The 19889-nt window shown below is 34.1% G+C and overlaps 1 protein-coding gene across 1 annotated transcript; it reads right to left on the reverse strand.

Moving 5' to 3' along the window:
• Positions 1 to 728: 728 nt before the first annotated feature.
• On the reverse strand, positions 729 to 19548 carry LOC129725038 (probable chitinase 2). The gene is made up of 4 exons (XM_055680420.1): positions 19000 to 19548; positions 2512 to 2676; positions 1830 to 2025; positions 729 to 1772 (listed from the first exon to the last, which is right to left on the reverse strand). Exons 1-4 carry the CDS (start codon positions 19079 to 19081, stop codon positions 794 to 796), a joined length of 1422 nt encoding a protein of 473 aa, XP_055536395.1. The 5' UTR covers positions 19082 to 19548; the 3' UTR covers positions 729 to 793.
• Between the last annotated feature and the right edge of the window lie 341 nt (positions 19549 to 19889).

Raw genomic sequence — 19889 nt, forward strand, 5'->3', positions numbered from 1 at the left:
TCTCAGAGTTTAAAGAAACTTTATGAGTGTATAAGCCTTACTAAACTCAACTCAACTTTGCATATTATGCATTAAGTTGAAAATTGGAGTTGTCGACTAGCGACATTCGATTTTACTCTCATACCGCACATTATACTTAACGTCGAAAGTAGTGCGCTGTATAGCGCATCTGATTTGCTATACAGCGCATTACTTCCGACGTTAAGTATAATGTACGGTATGAAAGAAAAATCGAATGTCGCTAATCGAAAAATTCGACTTTCTACTTGGGTGACAATACCTAATTTGGCAAAAAAAATCTAGTGTAACATTCAAAACGGACAGGAGTTTTTAAACCTTTTTTCAAGTCAATAAATCTAAATAATGAGGAGATTTAGAGAACAGTTACCTAGATGACTTCTAGAGAATTATTTGAATTTTTAATAAAAAAAATAGTGAAAAAATTAAATTTGGGATCATACACTGCGAATGAGCATAAACAAGGGAAAATTTTGTCTAGCACTACTTTTCTCATGACCATGAAACATTTGAAACGTGAGACAGTTTATTCCTTAATAGCTCCGGTTTTGAAATATTCAGAAGAGGCGTGGGAATCCAAGTTGTTTGACTAAAAAACTTATGTTGGAAGAGATCTAAGCTGATTGTTTTTTAAAATCAATTCTAGAGCATATCAGCTGAAACATTTCAGTTTAGGTTTTTAAAGTTATTTTTTGGAAATAACAACTATGTACACTTTTTACATAATTTATTTACACAATTAGGGCTGATACTGTCAATTTTCACATTTTTTTTATTAAAACCTAACTAGCATAAATACTGCTGTAAAACCTAACCACCTCGACCCAATAGAGTAGGCCGCTCCGGATGCCGGTACTTTATGTGTGGATGCGTCAACATCATCAGGCAAATTAGAAATCTCATTTTCTTGGTTCAACTCATCGGTAGCCACTATGATAGCATCGTTAACAGTCCTTAACAGTTTATATTTATCCTGAATCGGCGGCGGAATATCCAGCTTCACCCTTATTTGATCACCGAAATCGGCAAAGGTATCATTTTCAGGTTCGCATACACCATTGAAATCATCCGTGTCCACGGACCAAATCATCAACCCTGCCAGATTTTGACGAATGGCAAATCTCACCTTATTGGCCATCGATCGAGTGCTATCGTAGATTACAACCTTAGTCATATTGCCATCCAACATGGTGGCTATAGCTTCCGAAGCTGTTGGGTCCCATGCAACGTTCCATCCTTCTGGATTTTCTTTCAGTGCTTCACACACTTCATTGTATCCCATGAAACCATTCTCGTTGGTAGAAGGCCCTGCAAAACCTTTGTCGTCTGAATCATCCCCAATTTTTGCCCGCTTTGATGGAGTCAGGAAGGTTCGTCCATAGAATGGCAGTCCCATCACGATTTTACTGGACGGAGCACCCAGAGCCATTAAATGTTCGATCGTATACTCAACGTTCAAAACATCTCGACTTTGCAGTGGTGCATTTGGACCGATTTTTCTGTTCCAACTGCCATTATAATCATAGCACATAATGTGAAGAAAATCTAGGTACTTAGACAGGGTTTTGATATCGTACGCCGAATCAATTGTGTCCTTTCCCGCTCCGATTGCGGACGTCAAGAGTAGATTATTTTTCTTGAACTGTTGACTAAGTTCTTTCACGAGAGACACGAAATTCTCCCGATCGTAAGGTTTACCGCCACGTTGTGTTGGATATTCCCAGTCCAAATCCAAACCATCGAAATTGTAACGTCTGAAAAGATACCTTTGTACTAATTACCTTCGCAGCATATTAAAAAGTGCAACGTACTTCACAAACTCCAGTGCATTTTTTACGAATGCTTGACGCCGCTCTGGTTTCGCTGCTAAGTCCGAATACTTCTCCGATCCTTCATTCCAACCACCAATTGCGATCAACACCTTCAAGTGGTGATTCGTAGCTCGCATTCCAACCAGTTTCTCGTAGCCGCCTTTGCCATAGTTATCGCGTAAATCTTGCCACGGATCTGCGAAAAAAGAGTGTTATCATCAAGTCGGCTGAAGTTGTACCCATTCTTTGAACTAATTGACGTACTGTCTGCCATCAATGTGTTGACAAAGATAATTGGGGTGTGTGAAAAACAAACAAAAATCAATTGAAGATAATTCCAATGCGATACTCATGGTTTGTAAGGTTTGACGAAATGAGCACGATTCTTTTTACTACTTATTTTCCTTTTTTATATGGTAGAATGAAAGGATAACTAAAACAGGTATATAATAATGTAAAACATCCTTTCCTGAGTTCAATTGCAGACACCGTCCCCAAGGAATCCCGGAATAAAACAGGACACTGTATAATACAGGTAATTTAAAACCCAAAAGACTGTGTTGAATTTCCTGTTAGCATTTTCTTCCCCTATGTCAATTGGTTGAAAAAGTTATAGGATGTTGAAAACGACACTATTCAACACTCCCCTACGCATACTAGCATCTAAACAACAGTTACTCACCAAGCGGTCGCATAGCATTATTGTCCACGTCCAGACCGGCGAACGCGTAGATAGCGTGCGTACACAGTCTTGGATCAAAGTGATCCAAACTGTACGAAGCCGAACCTTTCCGGTAAACGGCCCACGTCGAAATGTAGCATACCACAACGCGATCATGATTGGTCACTGTTACGAGTGGTATGCGAGAGCCGTTGCAATGATGTAGCATGTAAAGAAACAGGGAAAACAAGGAAATCAGTTTTTTGCTTACTTATATACCGTTTTTTAAAGAAATTTAATGGCAACATTATGTACGAATCTATTTATTTTCTTTTTAGTGTTTTTTTTTTACTAAATCCTATATATGTAATATGCCATGGTTCTGTTTTATTATTGTAGAATCTTCAAATTTTAATGTATGTTTCTTTTCTGAAATTTTCTTTTGATGTTCATTAATGATTTTTATATTTCAAAAACTAAAACCGCCAATGAACTATAGTGCGAAACATCAGCTTTGGCCTGCGCACTTAATTGAACACTGATATCGATACCCCTACAGGCGAGTGAGTCATAGCAAGATATACGCTTCAATTATTGCGCTTCATCGATTTTGATTTTTTTCGGTTCAGATTTCAGGTAGTGTCGTATTTAAAGAATACAAGGGAGTTGAAACTTTGCTTGCCGGTCAGCCAATTCAATGTATCATACGGCCAAATAAAATAGGGGTCATTCCATACGAAGTGTACATGCCACTTGGACACAACCATCACAGATTTTACTCAGAGTTGGGAGAATTATTCATTTAATGTCACTTTGGAAAAATCCAAATTTTGGTGTCGGTTGTAGTACCCCCCGCTCTGTGGAATCCCCCTCTTTGTTGAAGATGACGCATTTTTTGTCAAAACCACAAAACTGCTATTTATAGACATAAGACGTCCGAAAAACACTGATAGGTGGTTTTCGAAGAAAATAAAGCAAGGAATCCAGAAAAATGTTTTTTAGACCGGAGGTGTTGCCAGATAGACTATTTCCGTATTTGAAAACTAAATTAGCATTTTTCGTATTTCGCGGAAAATGTTATCGTATTTCGCGTATAATTTCACGTAAGAAACTCTAATCACCTTGAGGTAATATGAGTCAATCTAGATATATATATATATATATATATATATATATATATATATATATATATATATATATATATATATATATATATATATACATATATATATATATATATATATATATATATATATATATATATATATATATATATATATATATATATATATATATATATATATATATATATATATATATATATATATATATATATATATATATATATATATATATATATATATATATATATATATATATATATATATATATATTTATATATACTAGTTGAACGTTCCCGGCGATGCTCGTGATCAAAAGTTTCAAAATCATTTTGAACGGAAATACCCATATTGAATTGCATTTTGTGATTTGGGGATGTTTTACAGAAACTGGAAGTCGCCATTTCGGATTTCAAAATGACGTATGGAGTTCGGAAGTTTCGGAAGTATTGGAATGGCTGGCCAAATAACACTTCAGATTATTTTCCTGAAACCAGAAGTCAATATTTTGGATAATGTTATGTGGGTTCATCCCAGTTCCGAATATACCACACTCGGGTGATAACCGGATATTCGTCAATCGTTCACAGTAAAACCTCTTTTTCTGTAACTTTTAGAAGAAAGCAACGTTCACGTAACGTTTTAATCCACATAGCTACGTAGGAATTAAAAAAAATTAAACCAATGAAATGCAGCCTTTCCTCCAGGCAAATGTCCATGTCCCAAAATCTAGTTTTGGTAAAAGTAAAAAAATATTTCGAATCCCGTAATGTGTTACCACAGACTAACAGACATAACACTTCGAACAAATTTTCAATAAAATCATCGTTTGGATGATTGCAGTACTTTACGTTAGTAACACTAGCACCATCTGCTGTCGTGTTCGCGCTGCGTCATGTATTTCGACATCAGCGCCAGCGTTACTGCATGTGTCAAATGGGGAACTACAAAATATGTATGAGATTGCATGACAGCGCCCCAGACGACGTTTTCGCGCGATGGCTGTTATTCGATTGAAATTTTGAAATGAACGTTTTTTGCGGCGATGGAGCTAGGTTCCAGTGTAACGTCTGTTAGTCTGTGGTGTTACTATTCACGAAACTACGAAAACATCAGAAATGTAATTTTTTTCTGCTCGGCTCGCACCAGATTACAACATAAATTCTTCTGCATAAAAATATTTGCAGATGTTGAAGAAACAACGAACATTTTATTGAAACAAAAATTTAATTTACAGGCGAATTGAGGTCATGCTCAAAAAGTCAAAAATTTGCATGTATTATATGTATAATATAATAAATTTCAAAAAGAATATTTTAATGTGTTTTTCTGTATGCAGAAAATCATCTTCAAACATACGTAGTTTTTTAAGTAATATCTCAACTTTTAGCAATAAGATACCTATTATTTTTCCTCAAATGTCTTTCCCGAACATTAACAAACATTTCAATGAAGAACAATTACATATCATAGCCTTGAATTTCGATTTAGAGGCAAATTGTGTTCAAATATTCATGATTTTACTTGTTTAACGTAGTGTTGTGAATAATATCTCTGTTTTCAGTAATCAAAAATCTATTACTTTTACTCAAAAGTCTTTCCTGAACATAAACAAACATTTTAATGGAAAAAATCATATATCATAGCTTTGAATTAAGATTTAGAGCTAATTGAGCCAAGATATTCATGATATTGCATGTTTTACTTAGTTTTGTGAATAATATCTCTATTTTCAGTTATCAGATAACTATTATTTCTTCTTGAATGTCGTTACTGAATATCAACGAACATTTTATTGAAAAAATCACGTGTCATCGCTTTAAATCAGAATTTTAGAGACAAATGAGCCTAAAAAGTTATGGTTTTGCATTTTTCATGTGGTTTTATGGAAAATATTTAAATTTCGAATAATCAGATACCTAATATTTTTCCCTCAAATATTTTTTCTAAACACAACGAACATTTTATTACAGTAAAAATCACAGATCACTGCTTCGAGTTTTGATTTAGAGCAAATTCAGCATAAAAGTCATGATTTTACATGTTTAACATAGTTTTGTGAATAATATCTCGAGTTTTAGTAATCAGATACCTGTTATTTTTTCTCAAATGTCTTTCTTAAACATCAACGAACATTCTAATGAAAAAAGAATTACATGTCATCGCTTTGAATTATGATTTGGAGACGAATTAAGTATAAAAAGTCATAATTTTGCATGTTTTACGTAGTTTTGTGAATTATATCTCAAGTTTTAGTGATCAGATACTAATTATTTTTCCTCAAATGTCTTTTCTGAATATTAACCAACATTTTATTAAAAAAAGAATCATATGTCATCGCTTTAAGTTTTGATTTAGGGGCAAATTTAGCACAGAAAGTCATAATTTTGCATGTTTTACGCAGCTTCGTGAATAACATCTCAAGTTTTAGTAATTAGATACCTATTATTTTTTCTCAAATGTCTTTCTTAAACATCGACGAACATTTTAATGAAAAATGAATCACAGGTCATCGCTTTGAATTTTGATTTGGAGACGAATAAGGTATAAAAAGTCATAGTTTTGCATGTTTTACGTAGTTTTGTGAATTATATCTCAAGTTTTAGTGATCAGGTACTAATTATTTTTCCTCAAATGTCTTTCCTGAACATTTACAAACATTTTAGTGAAAAAAGAATCATATGTCATTGCTTTGAATTTTGATTTAGAGGACAATTTAGCACAGAAAGTCATAATTTTGCATGTTTTACGTAGTTTTGTGAATAATAATATCTCAAGTTTTAGTAATTAGATACCTATTATTTTTTCTCGAATGTCTTTCCTGAACATCAGCGAACATTTTCATGTTGAAAAACCTACATGTCACCGCTAATTATTTTTGATTCAGAACGATACAAAATGATGATTACTGTACACCTCAGAGACTGAGTGAATAATATCAATAAGATCAAGCGTTACGGAATTCCATTTTTATATAGCAGAAGATATATATATATATATATATATATATATATATATATATATATATATATATATATATATATATATATATATATATATATATATATATATATATATATATACATATATATATATATATATATATATATATATATATATATATATATATATATATATATATATATATATATCATTTCTACGAAAATTTAGTTTTCGTAGAAAATTAGTTTTAAATTTTGTGATTATTTTTTCTTACAATTTATACACGTAAGACTCCCGAAAAACACCGATAGGTGATTTCTGAAACCAAAGAATCTAGAAAAAATACTATTTTTGAATGCAGGTGTTGCCAGATAGATTATAATGATATAAAAAACCTAAATTAATCCACCTAGCGGTCAGACCAAGCCTTTCTCATTCGTACTTATTATTTGTTAAAATAGATTTACACGGACACTTCATTTTAGAAAAAATACCCATTGACAATATTTGCTGGATTCATTCATCACTCTAAATAACAAATCATTGGTAGCAGTGAAACCATACCGAACATTTAAAACATAATCTTCAAACATATATGAACATACATTAACACATGCGAATAACATGAAATAAATATGTTTCAAATATATGACGCGAAATTTTTTTTTTTTTTTGATCGTGGTATAATCGAAACGTCACTGTACTCATATATAGGTTGGACTCGATTATAAATATATAGACTCGGTATATCATTCGTTAAAATATAATTTTTGATTCAATTGTTTATAGTAAGATTTTTTTCTATATCGATTATGACTTGCTTTTCATAACTTTTGAACCACGTGTACAATCATAATAATTCGCCAGTTAACCCTTTACTTGCCCGTTCATCTAAAATCAGTATTGTTCAAATCGGTTGTGTAGTTTCCTAGATAATGAAGTTTCGCGATTTTCCCATTTGGATTTATTACAGACCAAGTTAAAGTCCGATTACAGTAAAATACAATAGGGTGTTATGAGGAAGCTAGACCTTTCATTTTTAGTGTCAATTTCGTGAAAATCGGTTCAACATTCTCTGAGAAAAGTGAGTGAGTTTGAGTAGTCTTCGGAATATTTTTTCTTTTCATAGCTGGATTTCACATTTTTAAACAGTATTTTTACAGTCCGATTACAATAAAATTTAATAGGGTATTATGAGACAACTAGACCTCTCATTTGCAACTTATTTCGTAAAAATCGGTCCAGCTATCACTGAGAAAAGTGGGTGAATTCAAGTAGTCTCAGGACAATGTTTCTTTTCATAGCCTGATTTCACATTATTATACATAACAAACAAAGTTAAAGTCCAATTACAATAATATTCAATAGGGTCTTATGAGGCAACTAGACCTTCCATATGACACTAATTTTGTGAAAATCGGTCTTGCCATCTCTGAGAAAAGTGAGTGAGATTAAACAGCCTTCGAAACACGTTTTTTTGCATAACTTTTGAACTACATGGTTCAAAAAACAAGCCCATTCTTTTGATATCAATTTTGTTCAAATCGGTTGTGTAGTTACTGAGATATTGAAGTTTTGCGATTTTCACATTTTGATACATAACCTCGAAACTAACAATCCGATTACGATAAAATTCAATAGGGTTCTATGGGGCAACTGGACCTTTCATTTGCAATTAGTTTCATGGAAATCGGTCCAGCCATCTCTGAGAAAATCGAGTGAGATTGGGAGACCGTTACATACATACACACACACAAACACACACACACACACACACACACACACACACACACACACATACACACACATACAGTAAATGCTCTGCTCGTCGAACTAAGTCGATTGATATACGAGATTCGACCCTCTGGAGTACTTTTATACCTTTGGTTTTTCCAGTGATTGCTATACCTTTCTAGGAGAAAGGCAAAAAGATATTTTTCGAGATTGGATCATATTACCTCGGGATTATGTAAATTTTTTCGAAAAATACGATAACATTATCAAATTTGAAATGAAATTAATTACATTTGCCGAAAAATGCAAACTTAGTTATTAAATACAAAACCTAAATTAATCCACCTAGCGGTCAGACCCAGCCTTTCTCATTCAAACTTTTATTTGTAAAAATAGATTTACATGAACGCTTCAATCCAATAAATGTATATTCACTCTTAAAAAATATTGATGTTGTAATCTATACATATAAAAATGCAATCCGGTCTGTCTGTCTGTCTTATCCATATAGGCTCGAAAATCACCGAACCGATCGGCGTGAAAATATGTATGTAGGGGTTTTTGGTGCCGATAAAGGTTCCCATGATAGTTTGAGACCCCTCCCTTTTCTGGAAGGGTTAACAGTTTCATGGCAGCACAAGTTTATCGTTGAAAACACATAAACATGGATGGAATTGGTTTTACGTTGTATAACTTGAAATGAAGTTAAAATAGGACAAAATATGCGGGTACATTTTAAAAGTACTCGCATATTTTGTCCCATCCCATATAAATTCAACCAGCAACCGGCAGTATCATTGGCAACGTAGATTGTACTAGAGAAAAACAACATTAGTCTAGTTAATTAAATGTCATACTTCTATATGCCTAAAATAATCCGATATACACTAATCTAGAGCAAAATTATATGTTTGCAGTTTATACCACTATGCAGTGGGACTGTAATGCGGGTACTTTCAATATGGGACAAAAACAACTTGGTATTTTTTCCATGTTTTTCCATACAAAAGTATCAATTTTAATTTTTTCCCAGAAAATATGATAACAATTAAGTCGATTCCCGATGATAACTCAAAAGTGACCGAAATCAGTATGGGACAGTTATGCGGGTACCGGCAGTACAGTCCTGAATTTTAAGGTGGTGACTTCCGGTGTCTGATAAACAGCCGGAAATGACCAAATACCATTCAATATTAATGTTTTCGGAACCAGAATTACGCCCAGATGACAGAAATTGATTTCACAGGCAATTTTAAAGTCCAAAATGACAACTTTCGGCTTCTGAAAAACAGTCCAAGGTGACCAAATACCACCCAATATGAGTATCTCCGGAGCCAGAATGTTGCAAGAAGCTAAAAATTGACACCATTATGAATTGTGAAAATTGACACCATTATGAATTGTAGGATGGCAACTTCTGGTTTCTGGAAAACAGCCAAAAATGGCCGATTTCCGTCTAACATGAGTATCTCCTGATCTAAAATGATACACAGCAGCTGTAATCGACCACAGACCCCATTTTGGATTATAGGTTGGCGACTTCCGGTTCCTGGGAAACATCCGAAAATGATCGAATAACACCCAAAATGGGTGTTTCTTCAACCAGAATGACGCTCAGAGGCTAGAAATTATTTTAAATACCATTTTGAAATCCAAGATGGCGACTTCCGGTTTGTGAAAAACAGCCTAAAATAACCAAATACCATCCAGTATGAGTATCTCCGGAACCAGAATGATGTAACGAGCTAACAATTGACCTCAGACACTATTTTGAATTGCTAAACGGCAACTTCTAGGTCGAAAATGACCGAATAATACTCAATATGGATATTTCCGTAATCGAGATGATGCATAGAAACCAAACATTGACCCTGGACACCATTTTGAATTTAAAGACGACCACTTTAAGTTTTTGGAAAACAACCTAAATAACTAAATACCTCCCAATATGGGTATTTCCGGTGTCAGATTGATGCCAGAAAATCTGCTGAAATACCACCCAATATGAATATATTCAGAATTAAGGCGATGTCCACAAGCCAAAAGTCGAGGATGTTGTCATTTCGATTAAAACCAATCATTTCAAACAATTTGTTATTTGACTTTGATCATATCCTATGGCCGATTCGTCGTGCATTTGCAGTTTTTAAACACTTCGCAAGGAATTAATGAATTTGGAACGTTCAATTAGTACGATACCACATTTAATTTATGTTGATGCTACATATATCGATCAAAGCAGGTATAGTTTTAAATAGTCTTTGAATTTCTTGTCTTTCCATAACTTTTGAGCCACATATCACATATCAGATTGCTATGAAGTTTGTTATTTGTGAGTTTGAGACAGTTCGTATGACACTAGTTATGTTCAAATAAGTCATGTAATCTTTGAGATAATAGACTTTCGTAGTTTTGTTAACAATTTAATACATAACGGTTGCTTAAGTTCGATTATAATCAAATGAAATCAATCATAATTCTTCAGTTAACCCTCAACTAGCCCGCTCATCTGATATCAATATTGATCAAATCGGTTGTGTAGTTTCTGAGATAATGAAGTTTCGTGATTTTCACATTTCGGTATATTACAGATGAAGTTACAGTCCGATTATAGTAAAATTCAATAGGGTGTTATGAGGCAGCTAGACCTTTCATTTGACACTAATTTTGTGGGAATCGGGTCAGCCATCTCTGAGAAAAGTGAGTGAGTCCAAGTAGTCTTCGGAATTAGTTCCTTTTCATAGCTGGATTTCACATTTTCAAACATAACAGTCAAAGTAATAGTCCGATTGCAAAACAAATCAATAGGGTCTTATGGGGCAGCTAGACCTTCCATTTGAAACTGATTTTATGAAAATCGGTCCAGCCATCTCTGAGAAACATGAGTGAGATTAAACAGTCTTCAGAACACGTCAGAACACGTCATGGAAAAAAGGGGTTCTTATTTGACACCGTGGTACGTGACGGATTTTTATACTTTTATCCTTCCTCTTACGTTTACTACACACTTATATTTTATCACTGCGTACGGGTAAATAAACTACCGAGATTTCAACAGCTGAGATCTCGGTTATATATAAAAATACCGCACTCGGAACTTTCACTCACACTCGGAAACATTCGGAAATTTCAATTGTCAAATTATTACGAGAACTTCAGTAAAATTTACTGAAGTACGTATTTTGTGATTTTTCAGGTAAAACCAGATAATGGTCATAACGATTAAGTATATGTATAAATTTTTTAATTATTAAGTCAAGTGATTGAAGTAATCAATCAAGCAGTGGTAAAACAGGAAACGCAAACCAACAAGATTTTAGTCGCGTCACCGTTTTTTCTGATGAATATTTTTATTTATTGCTATCGAAAAAAAAGAGATGAATAATATCTGCATTGGTTGATTGATTAGTTTGTTGCAAATTAATTTTTCTACCGAAAACCACCATTGCTGAGCTAGTAGCGGACTTGGAGTAAAATTATAGTGACTTTTATTCATTTAAATAGTAACCAAAAAGTGAATAATATTAGCCTCTACATTATATAGGATTTTCATTATTCAACCTTAAATTGATTATATTTCTTCTGCAATATGAGTTTAGAACATAAAATGCGGAATGATTCGTTCTCGTGAAGATAGAGTCACTTTACACTGAAATGGTTGTAATTATGTACAGATTATGAAATGCATAGAACTAATTCATTATTCTATTTTAAATGTTTACTTGTTCAGTATCCAACGAATTGAGGCCCAAACAAGAAGAACCTAAATATAGGGCCCTAATACAGAAGGCGAATCAACTCGACTCGTCCATGTAGTTTAAAAAGGACGAGTTGCTCGTCGAATCTGCTGCAATACTTATAACTTCGATTTTTACTCCTTTTTAATCAAGAAAAACAGGAAAGCACAGTCGATTTAAGATAAGAAAATCAAACTAGTTTCGTAACTTCACGCAAAACACTGAATAAAGTCGCGGGAGAATATTTGGTAAATTAGAAGCTCATTTTCCAATGTATTTTTCTAACAAAAATGATTTTTTTTTTGCCCATTAAAGGCTCAAATTTGCAAGAGAGCAAAGTTCGAGCGAAATTGAGGGTGGAAACGGCTGGTCGGTCGGCGAAATCATATCGTGAGCTACTCGAGCTTTTCGACTTTCCAGAAAGTCGATTTTTTTCAGAAGTTCATATTTCTAGAGAAACATTTCAAAAGGTCCTATCTACTTTGATCGATTTTTTTATAGATCACGTTCATTCAATCACAACAACTTATTAAACCCTTTTATGACACGTTATTTGCACGTACTTGATAGCGGAGGGATCACTCTAGCCTTCTGAACGAAAACCCTTGAGAGAGTTACTAAAGCTAAAGAAGGGTTACTATGTCTGAAATTAATAACCAGTCCGTTATTTGTTTGCCAACTGGTTACATTGCATGTTTTTAGAAATATCTCATATAGATAAATCGTCCAGCTCAAACCGATGTAGGGGTATGAGGTGGGACCATCATCATCATTATATACTAAAGCTGAACCATTACCAAAATGAAAAGAAGACACTGTAGGGCTAGGATGTCCCTACAAAAAACTATATATAACTGTTCAAAACTAAGTATGGCGAATTACATGCTGCAAATCATTTTTTCTGCCAACACTATGCATCAGTGTACGAGAGTCAGCAGGATATCCATCAGCAGTAACCTCTGCAACATGTTGTAGATCCTAAATACGCCTAGAATATTCACCTACATTTGTTTGCTTAATTCAGCTGAGCGTATAAACTCGATACAAAAGGTTACTTCCCAATCCGCACGAGAGTCACAAATAAAATAGAACTGTTTTCTTACAATTGTCCCCCGAACGTTTTGAAAATAATATGGAAATAGTTTTTGTAATCGAGTAACCATTACTTTTTATAGAAAAACTTGTGTTTATTTTCTTACAAAAGACACTAAAATTATAATCAAAAAACAAATATTTTCTTTATTTTGTTTCCGTGATCATTGAACTATAATTTATTTATTTTTCTCTGAAGAATCACAGACGAAATCATTTCACTAGTGAAACGAAAGTATTTTTTCCATTATGTAGTCACGGTGATAATTTGAAGTACAAATGGTTTTTTGTCTTAGAATAGTCACCAAGAAATTAAGAAGTACATTTAAATTATTCTGACAAAGGCACAGTGACTTTTTAAAGAAATAGTTTCCCCAGTTAGTCGCTGTGACTGTGACCAATCCGCACGAGAGTCACAATTAAAATAAAGCTTTTTTCCTATAATTGTCACTCAAATGTTTAAAAAATAATATGTAAACAGTTTCTGTAATTGAGTCACTAAAACTTTTTGTAGAAAAAATTACCTGAATTTTATCACAAAAGACACTAAAGCTATGATTAAAAAACAAATATTTCGTTTTTGTTCTCTATGTGAAAATTGAATTACAATTGATTTATTTTTCTCAAAAAGGTCTTAATTCAAAATATGTTACTTTGCAAACAAAAGAATATTTTTCATTAGGTAATCACGATGATAATTTGAAGTACAAATGACATTATGCCATTGAATAGTCACCAAGTCGTTGAGAGGTACGAGTTTTCCTAATAAATTTATGGTGACATTTCATAGGAATAAACATTCTTTTTTAATACCTTTACCTTTCTTTTTTTTAGGAAGGGTTTCACTTTTTTTTGTCTTCCTTCACGTGATGGTTTTCTGTCACTGCAGTCACTTTCACTGCTGGCAATTGCAACTTCGTTCGCCTTCACGTTCGCCTCTTCAAATGTTGCGAATGTGTACTTCACTCTGTAATTCGTATATTTCTTCCACTTGGTCACGTCAGGAATTGAGTGTGGGTCACTTTGTAGACCAGATTGGTCCTTTTTCGGCCACCACAAAACTTCACCGTCTTTCCACGAACGAGGAACTACTTCAACCCATGCTTTATTGTTTGTCTGTACGACAACAACTTTGAAAACAGCGGTTTCCATTTTAACACTTGTAACCGACTTGCTCACTCAACAATTCTTATAAACAATGATTAAGAATGTCACAAAAAGTAAACATCTGTGCAAAACCTGACAAATGTCACCATGTAAGTCACCGTGACTTTTGTAAGAAAATATATACACCGAATGTTGTTTTAAAAGAATGTGTGACCTTTTAAAAAACTTATAAGTTATTTATATTGTCACAGTGATTTTGGTGATCATCTATTTTGGTGTGATCAAACATCACAAAAAATAAACATCTATTCAAAGCCCAACAACTGTCCCCAGTTAGTCACCGTGACTTTTGAAAGAAAAAGTATGTCAAATGTTGTTTCAAAAGAATATGTGACCTTTTTAAAAATTTATAAGTTATTGACATTGTCATTTTTGTAATCATCTCTTTTGGTTAGAATGAATACACTGAATTCTTTTTCTCGCGATTTGTTTTTACGTGATTTCATTTTACACGATTTTTTTACACGTGGCGGAAGATTATATCAAAACGACGCGACGGACAGCCTCAGTTCTATCGAAGCTCTCCGATCGATTAAACCGGTCAAGCACCCGTCCTATTTCCTTCCGGAAATTAGACGGATATTAGAAGTGCTGGTTGATCGGTCTTTCATTATCTGCTTTGTGTGGGTCCCCTCTCATTGCTCAATCCCAGGCAATGAAGAAGCTGATTTATTAGCGAAAAGGGGTGCCATAGAAGGAGATATATTTGATAGACCGATCATCTATACCGAGTATTTTCACCTGCCTCGACAACTGGCCCTGGCAAACTGGCAGGAAAAATGGGATAAAGACGATCTTGGGCGATGGATGCACTCGATTTCGCCCAAAGTGTCTACAAAAGCTTGGTTCAAAGGGTTAGATTTAACTCGAGATTTCATTCGAGTTATTTCGCGCCTAATGTCCAATCACTATGTTGCAAACGCACACCTTTATCGAATAAACTTAGTCGATAGTAATCTGTGCGAATGTGGAGGTTACGAAGATATAGATCATATAGTCTTCGTATGCCCTAAGTACCACAGAGCAAGGACCAAGCTTATTGATTCTCTCCGAAAACAGAAAGTGACATTTACAATGCAAGTACGGGATGCGCTTGCTAGCCGCAACCCAGCGCTTGTAATACCTATTTATGACTTTTTAAGAGATATCAAGTATCGAATTTGATTATCTCCTTGCTTCTTCTTCTCATTTTTCCAACACAACCTCCATCAAAAAGTTTCACACTAATTCTGTTCCTTTTTTTTTCTTTTATTGATCTTTTTAGAGACACATGAATCATCGCTTCTTTCTGAGAGACATGATCCACCAATAATAGATATAAGTTTTGATTTCTAAAGATATAAGGAACCATCACACCTTAACGAATAGTATTAGGGATTGATATTTACTCATACAGAGAAGAACTTTATTTATTATTGTTATTGTTAGCCGTAGGTTTAAATGATATGTATTTTTAAATTGTATTTATAAAAGAGAAAAGATGAGAGGGTTTTTATGCCTGTTTGAGGAGGAGCAGTCGGGATACAGGCTCTACTCAAGCTGGCTTTTCCCTACTCCAAAAGATATTCGGCCCCGTTATGCTTTGCGGTTGGGCCTAAATAAATATTAGAGTTTAAAAAAAAAAAAAAACGACGCGATCTTTTTTCACAAGATTAATTCAAAGTTACGGGAACCTTTTTTTGCGCGGACGTATCAATCGCGTAAAAAAGAACCCAGTGTATTACAAGAGTAAACATCTCTTCGAAACCCGACAAATGTTACCATTTAGTCACCGTGACTTTTGTAAGAAAATAAACGTCAAATGTTGTTTTAAGAAAATATAGGACCTTTTTAGAAATTTTTGTTATTAACATTGTCACAGGTATTTTTGTTATCAGTTTAATTTAATAAGGTTGTATATTCCCTCTGAATAACGTTTAATTAGTATTGTCTAACAAAAGTCACCGTATCAATTGATCTTTACTGACGATTCTAAAAATGATCTATAATCACTATCAAGTAGAATGCACCTTTTTTATGGAAGTCACCAAGAATAATTGGTGACGAATGCCTTTAGTTTTCTAGGTTCAAGATGGGGCGATAATTACTAAAAGCGGTAACAGTATGAATTATAAAATAATGACATAATATGATGTATACGTATTCGTCGCATTATCCATATGTATTTAAATAATATTAAGACAAAAGATACGTAAACAAACCTTTGCTCAAAAAGGGACATGAATTTAATTTTTCGTGTTTTTGGAGTATTTAAAATTTTTATTTTTAAATATTTCAAACTTAATTTTTTCTGAAGGCGCGTGGAAATTTTAAGAGGTAGGCGATATACTTTCACCATAAATATGGAATTGTATTCGAAAATAGCTGTTGGCATTTGTCTCAATTTCAACATGTTGCATGTTATTACTTTATATGTACACATGCAACTATTTCTAAAATCCATCGGTGAAATAAAAAAAATCGTGAATAGTATTCCTCGGAAAATGGTCACGAAAAAAATATTTTATTTTAGATTTTTGTCACGAGATGTTTTCTTGAATTTATTGGTAATAATACGACAGCGATATTATTTTAAAGTTGTTAGTGACCATTTTAAAATACATTTGGTTTTGTTGTGATGTAATAATATAGAGGTTTCAAAATAGCAAGCACAAACTTTTGATAAACTTTTGGTGACAAAATCAAAAAGTACACTGTCTTGTAAATTGTCACATATTATAATTTAGTCGAAACAACTTAGCTTAGAATGGTATCCGTTACATCACTGAGAAAAAAGACTCAGATGTGATAATATTTGGAAAACTCGCGGCGACAATTTAAAAAAAATGAAACGTTACTGGTTTCTCCTATCAATATCACCAAGTTGAAAATACATAGAAGTAGAATATTTCTAACAAACTACTTTGTGACTATTCCCAAAAGTTTGTATAAGGCTCTAAGCCCCGCCTTTTCGACGCTTTTTAGCATTCCTGACCATTTACAGAACATATTCTTCATACGAATATGAATCTTCTCTTAAAGGTCACCAACATGTCATTTGTGCGGACTGGGTTCTGATGGAAATCCCAATGACGCCGGTGGCGGAAAAAATGATTTTCAGCATTTAATTTGACATATTCAACTTTCAACAGCTATGACATTTTTAAGAGGCTTCCTAGCTCTGTAGAGAATTTGGCAAAATAGTTAGGTATCAGGAAACCTATATTTTGCAATCATGAAAACCATAGGTTAAGCCACTCTGCGCCCTTTAGAAATGCAAAAAGTGAATTTTCTCACACAAATTGGGAAGGCGATACGCCAAGCGGAGACAAAACCAATCGACTTCCGATAAATTTAAGATTGTTTGACACTCCTGCGTTTGTAACATCAAGTTTCAATTTTTTTCATATGACGACTCATTTTTTGAAACATTCTAACAGAAATTCGTATTAAGATAAAACTGACCCTAACGATAGTTTCTCTTCCCGATTTTTTTTTTACCGCTGATATCATTGTATTATTGAAAGAGTTGTTTTCAAAATAAGCTGTTATCCGAAGTATTGAGAAAATTTGTTGGCAATATATAATTTTTTTTTTCATGATACTCCATTTGTGAGTGTTATTCTTAGATCTAGAGTAAAACATCATTTATTTTGTTGACAGGTTTACAAAGATGTTAGACTCAACGAATAACAACAAAACGAAAACCTTAATGAGGTTTTTGAAATAAAGTTTTCACTGAACCGACAACATATTATGAATTAATTAGGCGCTTTTAAGGTGCAATTGAACGGTGCCTTTTTTCATACAATTTTGTGGTTAGATTTTTTTTCATTTGACAAATTTTAGCGTAAAAATCTCAACTTCCACTAGATATATAGCGCTCTATAGCTCGTCAGCGGTGTCTAAGCATTCGTCAGCGGTGTAAACAATCGATCAAAGTTTCACACACGTAATTTCAATGATTTTCGAAAAAATCATCTTGCAAAACTCGAGCACAGAGTGTCACTTTAAGCTATAAACATGCTACAATACTAAAGCGTGCAAAGTTGTTTCTTGTACTGCACTAAGAATTTATTTCAATTAGGACGGAAGCCACTATGGCATACTTCAATTAGTTCTATTATTAGTTCTAGTTCTATTATTCTATTAGTGCGCTAAAGCTTCAGGTATGGCATGTGTCTAGTTAAAATTAGTTATCTCCAATCCTCATTGGCAATGTCTGTTTCTAATCTGGACGTGACAAAAAGTTTATTTTCTAGAGTTATTTCTTGAGAGGCAATAAGAATCTTGACTGAGGAAGTAATAGATTTAATAGCAATATTAGGAGCTTGAAAATAAATGGATAGCAACGCACAATGCAAGAAATTTGCCTATATATACCTTCGAAATTCCTGTTTGTAAACGTTTAGTTTTTCTTCGAACATATTTTTTATCAAACGAGTAATAAGAAACATTTTGAAACTTCCGCACTATCGGAACGATATTTAAAATATAATAACAAAACGAACACATGAAAATAACGTCGTAATAAAGCTTTTCACGGCAGCCTCCGTAATTAATTCGTACGGTTTGCTGTTGTCCATGGCGCATCAATTAGAACCGGTATACCGAATATTTCGATGACCTATCAGAGCAACAAATTTTCGAAAATTTGGAAAGCGCTTGCGCTGGTTTCAATACTCTTTACATATGCAAGATTCGATCGAATGGAATAACGGACGCGTTCCACTCACCTATGCTGGCGGTCGTTTGTCCATTGTGGTTGACAGCTAATAGCAGAAAAACAGCCAAACCGAAATAGACTCTGCAGTCCATTGTTGGGTGTTCCAATGCAATGCGAAGCACTATTATACAGACTCCAGTGTAGTAAGTTAAATAAGCAAACTGATAGCGATCTTGTATTTTCGATAAGACCCAATCTGTTTGTCACACTTTTGATTCTTATAGAACACACCTTATAGGACGAGGTAAAAGTAAAAGTGCTACTCGCTTTTGCAACACAGGTTCAACATTCCAAATGCCACGATGCATACGAATCGCACGACTACCAGTGGTTGGCCTCTGGAAAATGATCGCTGAGCTGAGCTTTTTACGCTACGAATCGCATAGCAATGTGAGAGAATCGTCAGGCTTAGGGGCGGAACGATAGTAGTGGAGCCAGCTGGAACTGGCTCTTTTGTTGGCGTTCAAACACTCCACACTATATATCACTTGGATTTCTTCGCCCACAGACACGCACCTGCGACGTGAACCGTTTGAAAACACAACACGAACTGATTCATGAAATGGTTCAAAGCAGGTTTGTAGCATAAAAGAACCTTTTGTCGCTCGTTGTAGTTGTGTGAAGTTTGCAGAAAAAGCGGTTTATTATATGGAGCGAGTCTGCAATCTGTACTACCCACTTTGCTCATCTACTCTACCAACAAGACACTCCACTTTTGGCTCCCTGTTTTGGCCGACAGTTCAGTCCAACGTTTAGTCGCTGTTAAGTGTTAAGTCGTAATGTGGTGTCCAGTCTAGCGAAATCGCAAAGAAGTTGCATGGTTGTTGTTCTTACGCTACCGGTTGCGCTAAAGCATACTTAGTAACCGTGGGAAATGGCTGAGAGACTGCAATGATAGAA

The sequence above is a fragment of the Wyeomyia smithii genome, chromosome 2, assembly GCF_029784165.1.
Source record: "Wyeomyia smithii strain HCP4-BCI-WySm-NY-G18 chromosome 2, ASM2978416v1, whole genome shotgun sequence".
Classification (NCBI taxonomy): domain Eukaryota; kingdom Metazoa; phylum Arthropoda; class Insecta; order Diptera; family Culicidae; genus Wyeomyia; species Wyeomyia smithii.